Source organism: Arvicanthis niloticus, chromosome 17 (genome assembly GCF_011762505.2).
Source record: "Arvicanthis niloticus isolate mArvNil1 chromosome 17, mArvNil1.pat.X, whole genome shotgun sequence".
Taxonomy (NCBI): Eukaryota; Metazoa; Chordata; class Mammalia; order Rodentia; family Muridae; genus Arvicanthis; species Arvicanthis niloticus.
In genome coordinates, this window is record NC_047674.1 from 11,789,976 (window position 1) to 11,809,177 (window position 19,202).

At 42.3% G+C, this 19,202-nt stretch overlaps 1 protein-coding gene across 2 annotated transcripts in view; it reads right to left on the bottom strand.

Annotated features, from left to right (window-relative positions):
• Window positions 1–19,202, bottom strand: part of Farp2 (FERM, ARH/RhoGEF and pleckstrin domain protein 2) — a 107,595-nt gene that overhangs the window by 81,342 nt on the left and 7,051 nt on the right. For both annotated transcript variants that reach the window (XM_034521347.3, XM_034521346.2), the window contains exon 2: window positions 9,877–10,087. In XM_034521347.3, the coding sequence (XP_034377238.1) occupies window positions 9,877–10,059 (183 nt within the window). In that variant the 5' untranslated portion in view covers window positions 10,060–10,087. The remainder of the gene's footprint in view (window positions 1–9,876; window positions 10,088–19,202) is intronic.

Consider the following 19,202-nt stretch of genomic DNA (forward strand, 5'->3'; position numbering starts at 1 on the left):
ACTGGGACTCAGTGTTGGTCTCTGTTCTTGGCAGCATGTGTAGCCAGGCCAGCCTTGGCGAGTGTTAGCTCACATTACTGAGCCCAAGCATAACCGCCATCTCTGCCACCATGTTCACTCTGCTCATGGGCTCACTGCTCAGTGCTCCAAAGTCCCCCTCAAAGAACACGGACAGTTCTGTTACAATGGGATCCCACTCCTGGTGCCAATCCTGCCTAGCTTGGGTTACTACTGGCACGAGGAAACACCATAACCAAAAGCAGCTTGAGGAAGAAAAGGTTTATTTGACCCACATAGCCTAAATTACAGTTCAGTGAGGGACGCCAAGGCAGAAACCATGGAGGCAAGAGCCATGGAGGAATGCTGCTTACTGGTTTGCTCCTCTGCTTTCTTTATCAAAAGGAACACCCCCAGATCCCTGGCACCCCCAGATCCCTGGCAGCCCATTAATCTCTAAAAGAAAATGTCTGTCAGGCTTGCCTGTCTAAATGTCTTACAGTCTAAGAAGGCCAGACTGTATGGAAGCATTTTCATTTTCAACCAAAGCTCCTTCCTCTCAGATGACTTTAGCTTGGGTCAAGTTGGCATAAAACTAGCCATGACAACCGTCTGTGAGGACTTAGACCAAGAATATAGGTGCGTGAATATCAAAAGAAGACACAAAAAAACCAGAAAGGGTAGTGAGAATTCAAAAATAAAAATGTAGATAAAATAAGTACAAGTCTCTCATGAGTTTACTTCTTTCTTGATCACACAAGTAAAAAGAAAGCAAGAGATCTCCCTGGGGCTTGTAGCTCAGCTAGACAGCTGCCTCTGGTGACACCTGGAGAGCTCCTGTCCCCTGCTGGGGTTTCCTGTTGACAAGATAAATCTCACCAAATGCTAGAATACCCTAGTGCCCAAGAAACAGTACTACAGGACAAGATAACCTAACCCAGGGCTACTTTTTCCCTTTCCACCTAATAGTTTTCATGATCCCAGTTATACAGGCATATGGAATAGGTATTTACCAATAAGTCATAAAAAATTTCTATTAAAAGTAACTCTTTGGCTGGGTGGTGGTGGTGTATACCTTTGATCCCAGAACTTGGAGGCAGAGGCAGGCAGATCTCTGAGATAAAGCCAAACCTGGCCTACAGATCTTCTAGGGCAGTCAAGGCTATACAGAGAAATCCTGTTTTGAAAAAAAAAATTCTTTGGTACACAAATAAGTTCAGCATTGATTAAGGACAAAAGCAAATCTAAATACAAAGAGACACATATATTCATGCATGTAAGTAGGTGTGTAGGTATGGTGTTTCCAGAAAGGGTTTCTGTGCATAGCCCTGGCTGTCCTGAATCTCACTCTGTAGACCAGGCTGACCTCAAGCTCACAGATATCTGCCTGCTTCTGCCTCCTGAATGCTGGGATTAAAGGTATATGCCACAGCCTGGCATATTTACTTTTTACATAAAGAATTAAATCTTGATTGAAAAATCTGATACTGCAGAACATAGCATCTTCAATGCTTTTCAGGATTAAATAATATTTGAATTTTATAGTCATAGATATCATGAGAATGATAATTTGCATCAATATACAGTGCAAGATGGAAGTATATTTACAGCCATTTCAGAAACTGTTAGAAATTCTACAAAGTTCATTTAATATTTTTAGATGAAACTCAAGTCATCAACACAAACATTATAACATGATGTAATCCAAAGACATACTAATTTTATAACCACTGAAAACGTTGATAGGAAAGTATTTAAAATCATTATTTGCTATAATTAAGCCATCTTATTTCTATAGACACAGAAAACTTTACATGTATAATAAAAGCACTGCAATTTATACCAGACAATGGCCTTGAGTTTAAGTTGAGGCTTTTCAGACAGGGTTCACTGGCCTTGCATGGTGTGAGGTATATGCCTACGAAGTACACACGTTGTATTCAGAACCAAGGCAGCAAGGACATCTTGCAGGAGACCATGGTGAGCACTGCGTTCATTGTGCACATTCAGGTTTGAAGGTTTGAATTATTTTTGGACGCTGTGCTTTAAGAAATCTTTAACTGTTGCCAAATCATTCACAATCTGCACATTCAGTTATATGGTCTCCACATGGGGTTGTGACGCACAGCCAAAGAAGCTGGGATCTATCCAACAGATTTCACTTCTATACCCTCTGCCAAGTCTGTAGCATTCTCGTTATAAAACTGTGTTTAAAGGATCTTCAGGGGTACCAGGATAAGCAAGGTAACACTTCCCATTTTATAACCTAGCTTCTTCATCAGGCATGATCACTTTCTAACCAGCACAGACTGGGCGTCTGCTGGAGTTAGGTGGGGGAAGCTGGGCGAGGAAGAGTTCCAATACCACAATTCGAATAGCTAAGAATAAGAATGTCAGTGCCTCTGCCGTGCACCACCCAGCCGCATTCCTAGCGTTAGAATTTTAAAAAAAAAAAAATCCATTTTCCATGACAAAATCATAGGTTTCAAGATCTAGGGCAGAGTCATGTAACAGCAATGTATCCTAGAATCTTCTAAGAGCTTCTGCAAAACACCAACATTATCCCAAACTTAAGATGCTAAATTACTAGCCTTTTCTTCTGAGGTCAGACCAAATGAATTCTAAGGCCGTTTATTTGCCATATTTAGGATGCTCATGTGGGAGAAATGGCAAACATCTGTCGACAATACTTTCTGGAATTCTGACTATTTTTTCCTGGTCAGAATGAAAGCATTAATTTTTTTACTGGAACACAAAATTTGTATTCTAGCACGGAACTTTGTGACTGAGAATTTGTCTTTGTCACATAGTTAAACTAATCCTTATGCAACTGATTTTCTGTTTGTTTTGACAGGGGTCTCATTTGTACATGCTGGCCTTGAACTCGCTGTGCAGCTGAAGATGACCTTGAACCTCTGGTCATCTAGAATGCTGGGACAGTGGGTAGTGATGACATGTTTGCTACCACATTCTACTTATGCAGTGCTAGAGACCAAACCCAAGGCTCTGGGCGTAACAGACAAGCATGTTAGCAATGCAGCTACATCCTCAGTCTAGTTCTGTACTTCTCCTCTCCCTTTTTAACAACAGGGCCTCACTACGTAGCCTTGGCTAGCCTGCCTCTGCCTGAGTGATGAGATTCACACCTGGCAACTTTTATTTCCCAATCAGAGAAAATGAAAGCCTGTCCTAAAGTTTTTGCATACTAAAGTATTCTGAAATATGAAAAATGGGGTCATAGTAACAAAAACTACCTGAATCCTCTTTAGAACTGGATCCCCATTTCTCAGTGGAGGCAGAGGAGATCCATTCCATCTACAGCCTAGATCTGCTTCCTAGACCTTTCTCTTGAGATAGTCTTTCTTTTTTAGATATTTCATTACTTTACTATTTATTTTCTGTGAATGAGTGTTTGTGCACCACATTAGTGCCTGATGCATGCAAAGGCCAAAGAACAGGTCCAGTTCTCTGGAGCTGGAGTTATAGATGGTTGTGAGCCACCATGCAGGTGGAAATTAAGCCTCGATTCTCTGGAATAGCAGTCAGTGCTCTCTACTGCCGAGCCATTTTATAGAGACTTTCCAGGGTCTTCTTATGTTCCCCTGGTTTGTCTGGAGCTCAGATTTGCCTGCCTCTGCCTTCCCAGCTGGGACTAAAGGCTTTTGCCACCAAGCCCGTTCAAGACCTTTTTTGTTTTGTTGCTGCTTTTTGTTTGTTTGGTTTTGGTTTTTGAGGCAGTTTTTCTGTGTAGCCCTGGCTGTCCTGGAACTCGCTTTGTAGACCAAGCTGGCCTCGAACTCGGAGATTCACCTGTCTCTGCCTCTTGAGTGCTGAAATTCTGCTACTCACTTTCGCTTTTGTTTTTTGAGACAGAATCTCACTCTGTAGCCTTGGCCAACCTGGTACTAACTTCAAATTTATGGAAATCTCCCTGCCTCAGCCCCTAAAGTACTGAGATTATATCACTGTATCTATATTTGTTTGCTTGTCTGCAAGGTTTCTAACATGGTGCTGAATCAAACTTAGGACAACGTATATGGTAGGTAGCAAATGCTCTACCATTGAACCATATCCTCAGCCCCAGTGGTTCTTATAATCACTAAATGCCACTTTTGCTGCAATAGTTTCAGGTAATAGAAAAGTTATCCCCTCATATTAACTCCTGAGTTTTAAAATAGCAAATTATGCACCAATGAAAACATACCTTCCCTAGACATCCTGCCCTCTGTAGTTTGGAGAGCACCTCACTAGGTGAGGTCTTAGGTATCCACTGAACCTCTCCCTTTACCGCATGAGTGACAGAGCTGGACACTGTCCACCTGTCAGCGATAGAGCTGAAAGCATGTTGGCTCCACAGCTTAGCATTATGAGATAAAGCAAGTTGACACTTAACTTTCTTCTATGAGGTTCTAAAATAAAGTATGGGTCTAAATTAAGATTCTCTAGAGTTGAAGCCAGATTTCAAAGTTGATAATGAACCATACAACTCATTTGATGAACCAAAACAAACTAAGACTTTCCTAGATCAGAAAACCAACTGAAATAGAAACTTCTGAACAACCTTCTAGTTGTTTAGAAAGTCAGTTGTGTCGAATGATGTTTTGCTAGGGCGCACAGGTAAACGAAGACCAGTAAAAATGTTTTCCTGAAGCAGACGGAGGTGAAAGGATGTTCTGCCATAGCAGACACATGAGAGGACGGTGATGAAGGAGTACAAATATGACCCCACAGACAGTGGGAGCTAAAGCATTGGTTTGGTTTGCTCCACCTTGCTATTCTTTGCTAACAACATGCACGTACTGGTTCACCTTACATAGCGTTGTTCAGTTCCACTTGTGGTAACCCTGCCATTGAGATACGTTCGCCAAAAAACTGCTCGCAAGGTTCCTGTGGCAGCTTGCTCCTTTCACGGCCTCAGGCCGGTTGGTGAGCCTTGTGGTTTCTTCAAGATTGAACTACAGCTGCTGGTTTCTGCCTGGGGTCTGCCTGGTGAGAGGACTGGACTGTAGCTGCTGATTGATTCGGGCCTGAACAGCTGGCAAAGAAGATTAAGCTCAAAGAACTACTGCTGAGCAGGTCCATTTCCCTCATGTCACTTCCACCACCTCTGGTGGGCAAGAGGAGAGGTTGAAAGTTCATTAAAGTAGACTGCAAAAAACGTATGCCTACAGCCAGCTACTGACTAGCCTTTGGATAACATAATATCACATATTTAAGAGCCAAAAGTGCATTAAAATAAGGATAATAACTGAAGCCTACATCAGTACACGGGCATCCCACTCCGATTCTGCTGCAAAGACTCCCCACTTTTCTCCTGCATCACTACAGTAAGTGCCTTCTTCAAACAGAAGCCTTTTAACGGAGTCACGGTCTCTGTGAGGAGCCATGAGGTGTATCTTACGTCACTTACAATCTTATAAAATCCTGGTAACTAAGTTTATTTCTGCAAATGATGTCTATGGATGGGAGGATCAAAAAACTGACTCTACCGAACTGGGCTGCTTGTGTAACCATGAAATGTTTGCAAGTGGATCGAGCTGCTGCTGCTGACCTGTGAACTGAACTGCCATTTCCAGACAACACAGATGGGAGTTGCTCCAAAGAACCTTTCTAAACAGGTCCACTTCTCCTGAATCCTTTCTTTCCACTACCTCGTATGGGTGGTGGGCTACAAGTGAGGTTAAAGCATTTAAGAACCATCATTAAAAATAGGTTTAAAAAAATAAAAGTTACTGCCTAGTTTTAAAGTAACTTTAAGGCTGGACATGGTGGCATACACCTTTAATCCTAGCACTCATAGGCAGAGGCAAGGAGATCTCTGAGTTTGTGGCCAGCCTGGTCTACAGAGCTAATTACAGGACAGCCAGGGCTACACAGAGAAATCCTGTCTCAAATCAAAATAAAATAAAATTTAAAATAAATAAATAAAATAAACGTAAGGCTCAAAACTAAGACTCTTTAGAGTGGAGGTCGACTTCAGTGTTTACAACTATATATCTCATTCAATTAACTGAGACAAATGAGAGTCTTCCCTATCAGAAAAGCAGTCACTGAATGACCTTGAACAAGCAAATACCACATGCATAAATGTCAAGAATGAATAGCCACCCAAGGAAAGTGACATTTTAGGAGAGTCCTGAAAGGTGAATAACATTTAGCTACATAATGAGTGTTTGGATGAAACAGGGATGTGTGACCGTATTAGCTTATTGCTGTGACAAAACATGACCAAAAGCAACTTGGGGAGAAAAGGGTCTATTTCACCTTACAGCTTATAGTCAGTCCATCACCCAGAAGCCAGGGCAAGAACTCAAGGCAGAAATTGAAGCAAAGGCAATGGAGGCGCACTGCACTACTTACTAGTTTGCTCAGCCTATATCAACAACTCGGAACCCACACCAATCATTAATCCAGAAAATGTACCACAGGCTTGCTCACAGACCAACCTTGTGGTGGCATTCCCTCAACTGAGATTCCCTCTCCTCAGATGACTCTAGCTTGTGTCAAGTTGATAAAAACTAGCCAGTGCAGTGAAGCATGAAAGGCCTGGGATTCCAGGATGCTAGTGTAAGTGAGAAGTTACAATGTTTCCCAGGAGGAGCCAGGCGGTGGTGGCGCATGCCTTTCATCCCAGCACTCAGGAGGCAGAAGCAGATCTCTGTTGAGTTCCAGGTCACAGTTACACCCTCGCGCTCTTGGAGACAGATTGGTTATATAAAGGCAGTGATGAACGGTCATCACAGGAAAACTAGCATGGGTCCTTCTGATACGTTAACTGGTATGCAGAAACTCTGACCAGCAAAGCATGGCCAGATTCTAAGTAAATGTGCATGAGGGGAATAAGAAAACTAAATCAGTTACCCCAGCCTAGTATTAGCCAAATACCAAAACTAGCCCAGGGCATTATAAGAAACGTACAGAGCAAGTATTCCCTCCTTAGCTTTGTGGCAAAACTCCTCCAGAAGATTGATATAATAGATCTAACCATACAGGTAAAATATAAAAACTGATTTAATATTTAAAAACTATGAAATATAATTCATAATATCAACAGAATAAAAGAAAAGCAAATGACCAGACTACAGGGATGCATGACTTTTGTCCCAGCACTCAGGTGGCAGGCAGGCCCCTGAGTTCAAGGCCATCCTGGTCTATACAGTGAGCTCTAGGCCAGACAGAGTTATATAGTGAGACACTGTCTTAAAACAGAAAGTAATAAAGAAAAACAAGTCATCATTTCAATTAATGCAAAAAGTTTGGCAAGCTTAACTAGGAAGGATGGCGACTTCTTAACATGTTAAAGGAATCTACAAAAATCAACAGCAAACAAAGTACTTAAGGTTGAAATTGTAATTGTTTTGCCTTAAGATTAAAAATAAGACAACAGTATCGTCCCTCAACATGTGTGTTTAGCACAGCATTGGAAGTTAAAACCAATGCAATATTACAATAACAGGCACAGTGATTAAAAAAAGAAGAAAAATGACTTTTTCACAGATAATCTTATCATGTTTGTTAAAATATTAAGAACACAAAAAGCCAAAAAGAGTAAGAAAGTGTTTCGGGGAGTTGTGCTGATTCATAGATCCTGTCATGGAGGACTCACCCAATGCTCTCCCTGAGGAGCAGAAGTCATGAGTCTTCTAAGACGCTGCCTCTAGGAGGCACTTTGTAAACTTTGCTGTGATGTCGTTTTCAGTGTTTTGCTATTCATAGATCCCACTGGATTCTCTGAGAGTATTTGAGTGTAGGTGTTCTAGGTCCCCACAGACACCTCGGCTGTATTTGATTGGGGGGACTTCCAAATGGATGGGTGCTTTGCAGGTGACCGAGCTTTCCATGGCTCCTGCTGAGCTTAACTCGGGGTTCTGCGGCTGTAAATACTCAACAGCCACCACAGTTTCCTCAGCTTCTGAGGTCACTGTCTCACAACAGCCACCACAGTCTCCTCAGCTTCTGAGGTGGCTTCTGAGGTCACTGTCTCACAACAGCCACCACAGTCTTCCTCAGCAGGTGGCTTCTGAGTTCACTGTCTCAAGCCCAAGAAATGTATGGAAATTTGGACAAAACCACAAAACGTCCATTTATTAAGAAAAAGTAAGAGAGAACTCTGAAGAGTGGGAGTGGCTACAATGGAGGATGACGATTTCTTTTTCAGTCTCACACTGTACCTCAGGCTAGTCTCCAACTTGTGGCCCTTCTCCTCCTTCAGCCTCCTGAGTGCCGGGCACACGTGCACACTATCATGCCTACTGCTGTATAAAATAATGACTTGATAGATATTACACTTGAGTTTGAGGCCAGCCTGGACTGTACACGCAGTGAGTTCTATGCCAACCTACAGAATAAAACTGTGACTCAAAACCAAATCAAAACCAGACAGACAGGATCACAGGGGTCAGTATACTTCTCTCTTCTACAAACCTGCATAATATCTCTAGATGAAACTAGGATGGTTTAAAATCATACAAAGAAGCTTTTGTCCTTGTCCAGTGTCACCTCTGCAGGGATTTTACAGTCGGGCAGCACGCTGGCTTTGCTGCTGTCCGAGCTCCTCGAGCTCTTGTGCTGAGGAGGCCTTTCTGCTAGTGCTGACTCGGGTCAGAGTCAGGGCTCATCCTCAGTGACTCGCTCTGCCTCAGCAGTCATTTCCTAAATGCCACACCTACTAGGATGGCTGGAATCGTAAGTTCAAAGAAGAATGTGGAGAAATTAGAACCCTTTAACACTGCTGATAGCAACAAAAAGTAGTACCAGGGCTTTTGAAAGCAAATTGGTGAGTCCTCCAATGACTAAACCTTGGGGAGTTACCAGATGATGTTGTAATTTAGCTTCCTTGTCTGTTGCCAAAGAACTTAAAACACATGCTCATGCAAAATCTTTTACATGAATATTCATAAGCAACATTATTTAGAGCCAAATTGTAGTATATACCGACAAGTAGAATATTTTTAGTTACAAATCATTCTTAGCTATATAGAGTTCAAGGCCAGTCTGGGTAACAACATCCTGCTTCTGAACAAAAACATTACTGTAAGGCTGAATAAGCTCTGCACTAACAATGAAAACTCTCTCCCAATGTTCGCACTTACTGTGCACCTCCTCACAATACCAGGGCTCACTCGACACCTCTTTGACATTACACTCTCCACTGCACACTGCCCGGGATGTCAGGCCCACTCTACCTATCCATCTAAGATCTTTGCTATACACTAATTCCCAATCAAGGCTTTACTGTATGCAACCTTTCAGAGTGAGGCCCTGTGTAACTCCATCCACATGCTCTCTTCCTAGTGCTTGCTCAGTACTTGTACCCGCATCCTGAGCAGGACTGAGTCTCTGCTCAGGCAGGTATGCTGACACACCCTGAGGCCACATGGCATCTTTTAAAGAGACACCAGAAGTCCAGACACCTAGGTGGTAGAGTAGAAGGTGTGAATTAAAGCAGTTTGGTCACAGTTAGTATCTTTCAGCCATCCTCTTAAAACAAAATAATGGAGCCAAGTGGTTGCTCCATGCACTTTTAATCCTGGCACTTGGGAGGCAGAGGCAGGCGGACCTCTCTGAGTCTGAGACTCAGCCTGATCTACAGAGCTAGTTCCAGGAGAGCCAGGGTTTCCTCAGACAGAGAAACCTGTCTTGAAAACCCAAAAGACCAAAACATAAACAAACAAATAGAATAGAAACAGTGGATCCTATCAGAATTTAAGCTGAAAGTTAACTTTGATTTACTATTTCCAAAGACTCTGCTGGATGGATAGTCATCAAAACAACTTTTGGTTACTTGAATAAATACACAACACAACCTCTTACAGGAGTCTGGTACAGAATTACTTCACTTTAGAAGAAAATATACCTTTAAAAAAGCCTGCTTCTTACCTCAATGTCAAATAATTCTACAGTACTGTCCAGCAGCTTCACTCTGATGGGCATGTGCTTTTCCTGCATCCTGGGTGGGAGGGTCTGCTCTGGCTCCAGGGTACTCACTCCAATGGAGGTCTGGCCACCCAAGCGTGTCCCTGAAGTTGGTAAAACTCTGTATGTTCCTTCTATCTCTCCCATTCTTCATTAGTTGAAAGTGAAGGAAACGCTAAAACAAAAACACATTAAATAATTATATTATTTAGATATTAAAACAATTTTTGATGGCTAAAAAATCATTGGGTTCATAGGAACCCATAATATCATATATTTAATTAACTTCTGTGAGTCTTAAATTGCAATAAAATATGGAACATAAAAAAGTTTTTTTCAGCCAGGCAGTGGTGACACATGCCTTTAATCCCAGCACTTGGGAGGCAGAGGCAGGCAGATTTCTGAGTTTGAGGCCAGCCTGGTCTACAGAGTGAGTTCTAGGACAGCCAGTGCTACACAGAGAAACCCTGTCTCAAAAAACCAAAAAAAAAAAAAAAAAAAAAAAAAAAAAAAAAAAAAAAAGTTTTTTTTCTCCTATACATACAGTTGTAGACAAAATAAATAACCCTCCCCCTGCCATGATATTTCCAAGGTGCTCTGAGCTGGGCACAGAGATTAACAGAGTGACATCATTACCACTCACCTGGGAGAAGGAGAAAACCTATGGTTATATCTTGTCCTAGCACTGCTCAATACCCAGCATGTCTTCCTCCTTCAGCCCAGTCATGTGTGCTACCATTTGGTCCAAGTGCTAGACAGTATTGTAGTAAAAAGTAACAGGATAGCATCAATATGTGTCTGGCATCTTCACAGTAATCTGAAGCATCCATGGACCTGTCTTTTAACTGGCTTAGTGTGTGACGAGCACTACTAGGGATGAAGCTAAAGTACGTGAAAACAGCCAGACCTGTCTTTGCCAGCTTTGTGCTTCTTGAATTTTCTAGGGTAGGTCAGTTTCCACAGATCATTCTGAAGGAAATCTGTATATGGCACCAAATGACAGCCTAGAGAAGGACCTGGTAAATGCAGACACCTGCCCCAGACTATTCTCAAATTGTGCTCCACCTGAATAGCACTATTATCTCTATGTGGACCATTTAACAGATGACTCAAAGGCCAAGAGGGTCAGGGTCATTTGCGTCCTCCTTACTGCACTAAAGGAAAAGCCTGGCTTAAGCTGTTAACTCTAATAGGTAATTTCCTCACTGTTTTTAACAAAGACCAAGCTAAGTATGGACTAGAATCACATAAGACTGCTTTTCCCTGTACTAAGGGACTTACTACTTAAGGAAATTTTCCTTCTTAACATTATTTATGTTCAAAAATCAAATTAAAGAAAATTAAAGGGTAGGAATGTGGCTTGATTATTACAGTGCATGCCTAGCATGAACAAAGTCCTGAGTTCAATCCCCAGCATCACATAAACCAGGTGGTAGCACACACCTAATTTTAGCACTCAGGAAGAGGGCAGGAGGATGGCTTTAAATTCAAGCACATCCATGGCTACATAGAGAGTTCTAGACCAGCTTGGTCTATATGGAACAGTCTCTTAAACAACAACAACAAATGCCAACAAAACCAAAACTAAACAAGCTGGGTGGGAGAAACCAGGAGGCAGAGATGCCGTGAGCTTGAGGCCAGCCTGCTTCACATAGTGAGAACTTGCTTTAAAAAAGAAACAAAATAAAGCAAGAAAAACATTTAACAGTAAAACACCATATAACAAAAGACAACAGGGCAAAGTGTTGAAAGTGAGATACAGACACCAGATATTTAACCAATAAAGAATTTAGTCTGCAAAACTTACTGACTTCTCTTAAATCACTTTGCAAATGTTTTCTGCTAACTGTAGTAACTTTTTTTTTTTTTTTTTTGGTTTTTTTGTTTGTTTGTTTTTTGTTTTTTGTTCTTTGTTCTTTTTCAAGACAGGGTTTCTCTGTGTAGCCCTGGCTGTCCTGGAACTCACTCTGTAGACCAGGCTGGCCTCGAACTCAGAAATCCGCCTGCCTCTGCCTCTCAAGTGCTGGGATTAAAGGCATGCCTGTAGTAACTTTTAAAGAATTTGTCTCACTTGGGCTGGGGCTGTAGCTCAGTGGCAGAACAAGGATGTAGCACAGAACAAGGGTATGAGTTAAGCCCTCAGCACTAAGGAAACAAACAACTCGTTCCCTCCTATGCCAACCATGGCTGAGGATTCTTTCCTGTCTCCATGCATATCTTATTATCAAGACAAACCAAACAAAGGATCTTGTAGCCTTCAAATTACATTTGACAAGTTTCTTCATGACTGTCAACCAACTCCTCCTCAAAGCCTCATCCCAGAGTCTTGGTTGAGAAGTGCTCTGCGAGCCTAGTTTATTAAGGAGGCTAAAATGTTTTGGCAAAGCGTAACACGAGGGCCTGTGAGAAGGCTCAGCAAGTAAAAGTACTTTGCCTGGCCTGATGACCTGAGCTCCATCCCAGGACTCACGGAGTGGAAGGACAGAACTGACTCCAGAAGGCTGTTCTCTGTCCTCCACAAGTGTGCATGTGCATCCACACACATGCATAGAAATAAGATATTTAAAAAACAAAGTATAATATGTGACGGAGCAAAATGATGAAGTGGTACATAGTGGTACCAAGTTAATTTCCCATCTCAATTCCTGTATAAAGCCAGTTCAGACCAATGAATAAACCAGCTACTTACATGTGAAGCTCAGTTAGCTGTGATCTACCATTCTTTGGAAGCTCTCCTGTCTGGATGCTCCTTGAAGGCAGGCCTAGATCTCACTATGTCTGCCACTTAGTGTCTGTGGCATTAAAGCATCTGCACCATCTCATCAAGTAGTGTGCTGTCTACACTGTAGTATTAAAACTGAAGACTGGGACAACAGGCTTATACTTAAGAGTTAGTTCCCACACTGTTAACATTGATGAGTCTCTGAAGAGCTCCCTCAGGGCCTACTTGAAGGATGTAGGTCAGTGCAGGTCAGTATCTCTCCCTCTGTTGAGGTCCACCACATGCTCCCTGCCATGATGTTCTGTTTCACCACAAATGGACCCAGAGACGATGGGGAAGTGACTATGGCCCAAACCTGAAAGTGATACAAAATGAACGCTTCTTCCCTCCCTGCAGTTGTTTCCTCAGGAAGTCTGTTAGAGTGATGGGAAAACTGAGTAACTGAAACAAGGTGAGTGTTCTACAGTCACCACACCCAACCTCTCCTAAGTAAGGCTACAACTCTGAAAATACATAAAGTCAAAAACATGTTAGAAGCTATTTATCTAATTTATTTTTCTATATATGTTTAGTTTTATATGTGTTTATTTACAGATAGGGTATTGCTACATCCTTGGCTCATGGTTCAGTCCATCCTCTTGCCTCGTCTTCCCAAGTGTTGGGCAATGGGAACATGATACTGGGCTCAGTTTAGAGGGAAAACTCTTCAGGTTTTCTATTGTATTTTTTTATATATATAAAATAGCTGCATTTAGCCATGTAGTTCTAAGAAAATGAACCAGGACAAGCACGGGGCCTAGAAGTATACACTAAAATGGAAGAAATGTATAAAGGAAGTTACTAGTATCTCACTCAGATGAGAGCCCCTCTCACTTAAACAGGGCACAGAGTAAGTTCTCCTAGGGCAGACACTATTCACTTTATACAATATTAAGCCATACAGTGTGGTGGTGCACACATGTGATACACAGCATCTAGGAGGCTGAGGCCAGTGATCACAAGACCAGCCAAGGCTACATAGTGAGACTCTGCTTCTTAACAAATGCTCTTAACCAGCCTGGGCTACATAAGTGAGACTCTGTCTCTCTCTCTCTTTTTTTTTTTTTTCCATTTTTTAAAGATTTATTTATGTTATGTATGTGAGTACACCATTGCTTTCTCCAGACACACCAGAAGAGGACATCAGATCCCATTGCAGACGGTTGTGAGCCACCATGTGGTTGCTGGGAATCGAACTCAGGACCTCTGGAAGAGCAGTCTTAACTCTTAACTGCTGAGCCATCTCTCCAGCCCGAGACTCTGTCTCTTAACAAGTACTCTCAATCACTAAGCCATCTCTTTGGCCCAGTCCCCATCTTACATTTTTTTTTTTATGTGTGTAAGTGTTTTGTCTGCATGTAAATCTGAGCACCATGTACATCTACCTGAAGAGGTCATGAAAAGGCATCAGATCTCCTGAAAGCTGAATGATGGAAAGTTGTGAGCCACCATATGGGTATTGAAAACTGAATGGGAGCCTTTTCAAGAAAATATCTATGTGTATATGTGTATGTGTGTGCGCGAGACACATGTCTATAGGAGTCTGGAGGTCAAAAGAAAGCACTGTATCCTGTGGTACTGAAGTTACAGATAGTTGTGAAGCACCATGGGGGTGCTGGGAACCAAACCTGGGTCCTCCCGCAAGAGTAGCAAGAGAGGGAGTCTGCCTTCCTCCCTCCGTTCCTTTCTTTTTAAATACATATTTTGTATATGAGTGTTTTCCTTGCATGTATGTCTGTGTACCACATGCATGCTTGGTTCCTGAGGAGGTCAGAGGAGGGTACTGTGTTATGGACAGTTGTGAGCTGCCATATAGGTTCTGGCAATCAAACCCAGGTCCTCTGCAAATAGAAATGCTCTTAAACACTGTCTCAAAAACAAAACGAATGGAACTGGAGAGATGGCTCAGTGGTTAACAGCATTTGCTGTTCTTGCAGAGAACCTGGGCTCAGTTCCTAACACTCACATCAGAAAGTTTACAACCACCTGTAATTTAGTTTCAGGGAATCAAACACCCTTTTTTGCCCTCCAAAGGCACCTGCATGAGCATGTGACACATATATAAAACAAATCTTTTGAAAACCCTACAAAATTGAGCCATAAGTTCATGTTATATGTGTATATTTACTTAACAAAAATATATTTAAAATAGCTTAGCTCTATCTCAGCTGTAACTTTTCATTTAGCATTAAAGAGTTCATCACCATAAGAACAAGACACCAAAGACCTTGAGGGCTCTCTAAGCTCTCTTGAACTGTGTCCCCTAGGAACACCTCTGCAAGCTCACACACCTCTGACCACTGACCTTTGTCTGTCTTGTCATTTGGCTCAAAGTAAGTCATTCGCAGAGCAGCAGCTGAGATCAAAGTCCTAAGACACTCTTATTCCTACTGGTTTGGATAAGAAATGACCTGGAGGCACTCTGCTGCAACTTCAAAGACAAATCTGTTGGCTGCTCAGTAATGCAGCATGAACTGCCCACTTAACAAGTGCTCAGCCTCAAGATGAGACAGAGACTTAAGGTTAAGACTTTAAGGCTTAGTATAATTCTAAGTTTAGGAGGGCCGGGCAGTGGTGACGCACACTTTTAATCCCAGCACTTGGGAGGCAGAGACAGGTGGATTTCTGAGTTCGAGGCCAGCCTGGTCTACAGAGTGAGTTCCAGGACAGCCAGGGCTACACAGAGAAACTGTCTCGGAAAAAAAAAAAAAAAAGTTTAGGAGAGAATAAAAGTAAGAACTTGATAGACAGACAATCCCGGTGTTGTGAATACTGGTTAACCTTCATCTCTGATCTCTCACCTGCTTCAGAAGCAGCAAACAGCTGGGCTCTTGCTGCAGAATCACAGGCTACTTCAATCAAAGAATGCATCACTTGCTCTTATCTGACATGAGCAATAATTGGGGGGGGAGGGGTGTTTCTGAATCTGCCTTATGTAAGATATGACCTAACAGGAATGAACTTTATTTTGCTTTGTGTGCTTATAAATAAATATTAAGGCTAGGCAGAAACACAGCAAGACCACAGCAGTTCTGGGAGCCTATTGTCAGCTTCTGCTCTGTCTGGGTATCTGCTGGAGCACCAACCCAGAAAGTCCACAGAAAGTGGATAGAAAGCCCACAGAAAGGCAGTGCAGAAAACCAGCAATCTACAGGGAACTTACGCAGTTTTCATGTCTTTTTTTTCTATGTGAATGGAATGCTTTGGAGTCTACACTCCTAAAAATATCTCTGGTAGCTGGAAACAATTTCCACCATTTTGTACCATTCACTACAAGTTTGGCTGCTTTGGTTATGTTCCCATTTTAAAATAATAATTTAAAAAACCCTATGACACGTCCTTTCCTACAGCTGGAAAATTCAGCTTCAAAGTTGGCAAAGGCTTTGGGGATGGTGGTGATATAACAGATGTGTACTCTGGTAAGGCTGCGGACAGTGGGGGGATGTATAGAATGGAATGTGGGTGGGAAAGCTCTCTACTGAAACTGCTCAAAGACAGTAAGTAAACGAAAAGGGGCTGTCAAGGAGCACTTAACTCAGAAGAGGCAGAGTCAGCTTCAAGCCTCGATCTGATTGTCAAAATCTATGTTATGAACTTAAAAAAAATTATGTTTGTGTGTGAGTATATGTGTGGGCATATGTGTGGAGGTCATAGGACAACTTGTGAGAGTAGGTTCTCTAATTTTTCCATGTGGGTCCCAAGGATGGAACTCAAGTCAACAAGTACCTTTATAGGCTGAGCCATCTCACTGGAATTAATCTTCACAACTGATGGTAACAAACCTCTACCCAGTCCCTCAACCTTGGGCTATACTACTGCAGTATTGCAAGAGATGGGTCTCTCATTCTATAAGTATAACTAGTTTAAAAAAAAAAGTAACTAAGCAAGTTAATCAATATGTGGAAGCTGAAAAACAATGTCAGGTTTTATATTACAGGACAAGGTTCAAAGAACTTACGAGAAACAGCTAGCTAGGCAGACGGGCAGGAGTGAACATCCACACCCTTCTATACACCTCCTCTCTAGACACACTTACACTGCCAAAGGGAAGCTGACGTGGTCTCAGCATTACAGGAACCACAGCTGGAGTCATCCCTGACCTGGAGTCATCCCTGACCTGGAGTCATCCCCTGCACAAATTTGGACAAGTGAATCTACCAGCAAACACTGGCACTTCAAACCTCAGGGATATTTGTGATGAACTTCTCATGCTGGTAGATTACTAGGACTTTAAGAGGCCACAGGAGAGCTGGGGAAACAGTCCAGTGGGAAAGGTGCTTGCTGTACAAGTATAAGGACGTGAGCTTGGATCACCAGAACCCACACACACCAGGTGTGCCTGTACTGTCAGCACCAGGCAGGCTGAGGTGGGCAGATCCTTGGCATTTGCTGGCTTACCAGTCTTGCTTAATTTATGAGCTCTAAGTTTAGTTTCTTAGTCATTTTTCTCCTGCTGTGATTAAAAAAACCAAAACAAAACAAAACACTATGCCCAAGGCAACGTATAAAACAGTTTGGGGCTTAGAGTTTTAGAGAGGGTCGGAACGGCAGAACAAAGGCCCTGGGACAGGGCAGCTGAGAGCTTGTATCTTGACCTGGATGCAGAAGGAGCAAGAAACACTGGGAATAGCAAGAGTCGTTTGAAATCTCAAGCCCACCCTAAGTGACACACCTTTTCCAAAAAGAACACACACACCTCCTAAAGAGTCCACTAACCAGGGACTAAGTATTCAAATACATGAGCTTTGAGACCATTCTCATCCAAACCATCACATTTAATAAGAGACATTGTTTCAAAAAAAAAAAAAAAAGTGGAAAGTGATGAAGACACCTGAAGTCAACATAGATCCACGAATATGTGTATGTGTGCCCATGTTATGCACACACTCCATACCAACAAAACCCAGAGTGAGGCGGCCATCTGTTGGAATGAGGACAGCAGGTGCCTGGAGGGAAACTTTGGAAGCACCACACTCAGGACCTAGCTCCAACTCTTCCACTGACCCAAAACTGCTATTAAAAAATAAACTGAAAGTTGATGTTCTTTTGAAGCCAACTAATTTACAGTACTTATCAGTCCAAAATAAAATGTACCTCATAAAGGTCTGTGATCACAGTCCTCCTACCTGGGCATGTCCAACAGTAGCTACAGAAAGGAAGACTACCTTCAGACAACCACCACAGAAAACACAAGACACTTCCTTGGACATAACTAGTATTTATCAACCTTACAGCTTTACCTTCACTCCCTAGTTGTTTGAGAATCTGACATCAAATAGATTTATCATTTCATTCACCTGCTGCTTTAGACAACTGCTAGATGTTTGTTTGTTTGTTTGTTTATTTATTTATTTATTTATTTATTGGTTTTTCGAGACAGGGTTTCTCTGTATAGCCCTGGCTGTCCTGGAACTCACTCTGTAGACCAGGGCTGGCCTTGAACTCAAAAATCCGCCTGCCTCTGCCTCCCAAGTGCTGGGATTAAAGGCATGCACCACCACCTGGCATGTTCTAATTTTATGTAAAACAAAATTCTATAAACAACAACAACAAAAAAGAACAAAATCCCCCCTCTTTTTGTGATGGGCCTCATAAACGCTAGGCTAGTACTGTGGGTTCAGGTTTGACCCTCAGGTATACCAACAAGCCACCTGCATTCTTGGCTTCTTGTCCCTTCTAAGGAGGAAGAACACACTGAAACACATGTTTCTAACCCTCTCTTCTGGAATCATCTGGAGAAAGATCCCTGCAGAATTCTAATCACATGGGTGGGTACCCTGAATAATCCCAGCAAGCCTCACTATCTCAGTGTTAGCTGATTAGTTAGTACTCTTAACTACATCTGCAACGTGGCTTCACCATATAACACATTTCCAGGATGAATGCTAAGAATTAATGGCCACTGAGGCTTTAATATTGACTTAGGCTTTCTGTTGCTGTGATAAAACACCATAACCAAAAAGCAAGTTGGGAGAAAAGAGTTTACTTTGCTTATATTTCCACATTGCTGTTCATCATTGAAGGAAGTCAGGACAGGAACTCACAGGGCAGGATCCTGGATGCAGACCCTGATGCAGAGGCCATGGAGGGGTGCTGCTTACTGGCTTGCTCAGTTTGTTTTTGTATAAAACCCAGGACCACCAGCCCAGGGACAGCATTATCCACAATGGCCTGGGTGCTCCCTCATCAATCACTAGTTAAGAAAATGCCTTACAGCCAGATCTTATGGAGGCATTTTCTCAACTGAGATCCCCTCCTTTCAAATAAATGTAGTTTGTATGACTAAGTTGACATAAGACTAGCCAGTACACTGACATTCACAAAATCCTCAGATCAGTTCAATATTTACATCACTTCAGTTTTAGTCTGTGTTTTGCATGTGAGCATTTCCCTGGGGTTTCAGATCTGAGTGTCTTTGGAGTGTATCCTAGACTTTTAAAACACTGTGCTGTTGAAGTGTGGTCTTATTTAAGTCCTGTGGAGCATATTGTTATTTCTGATCAGCAGACACTGGCCTGCTGGATTCAGG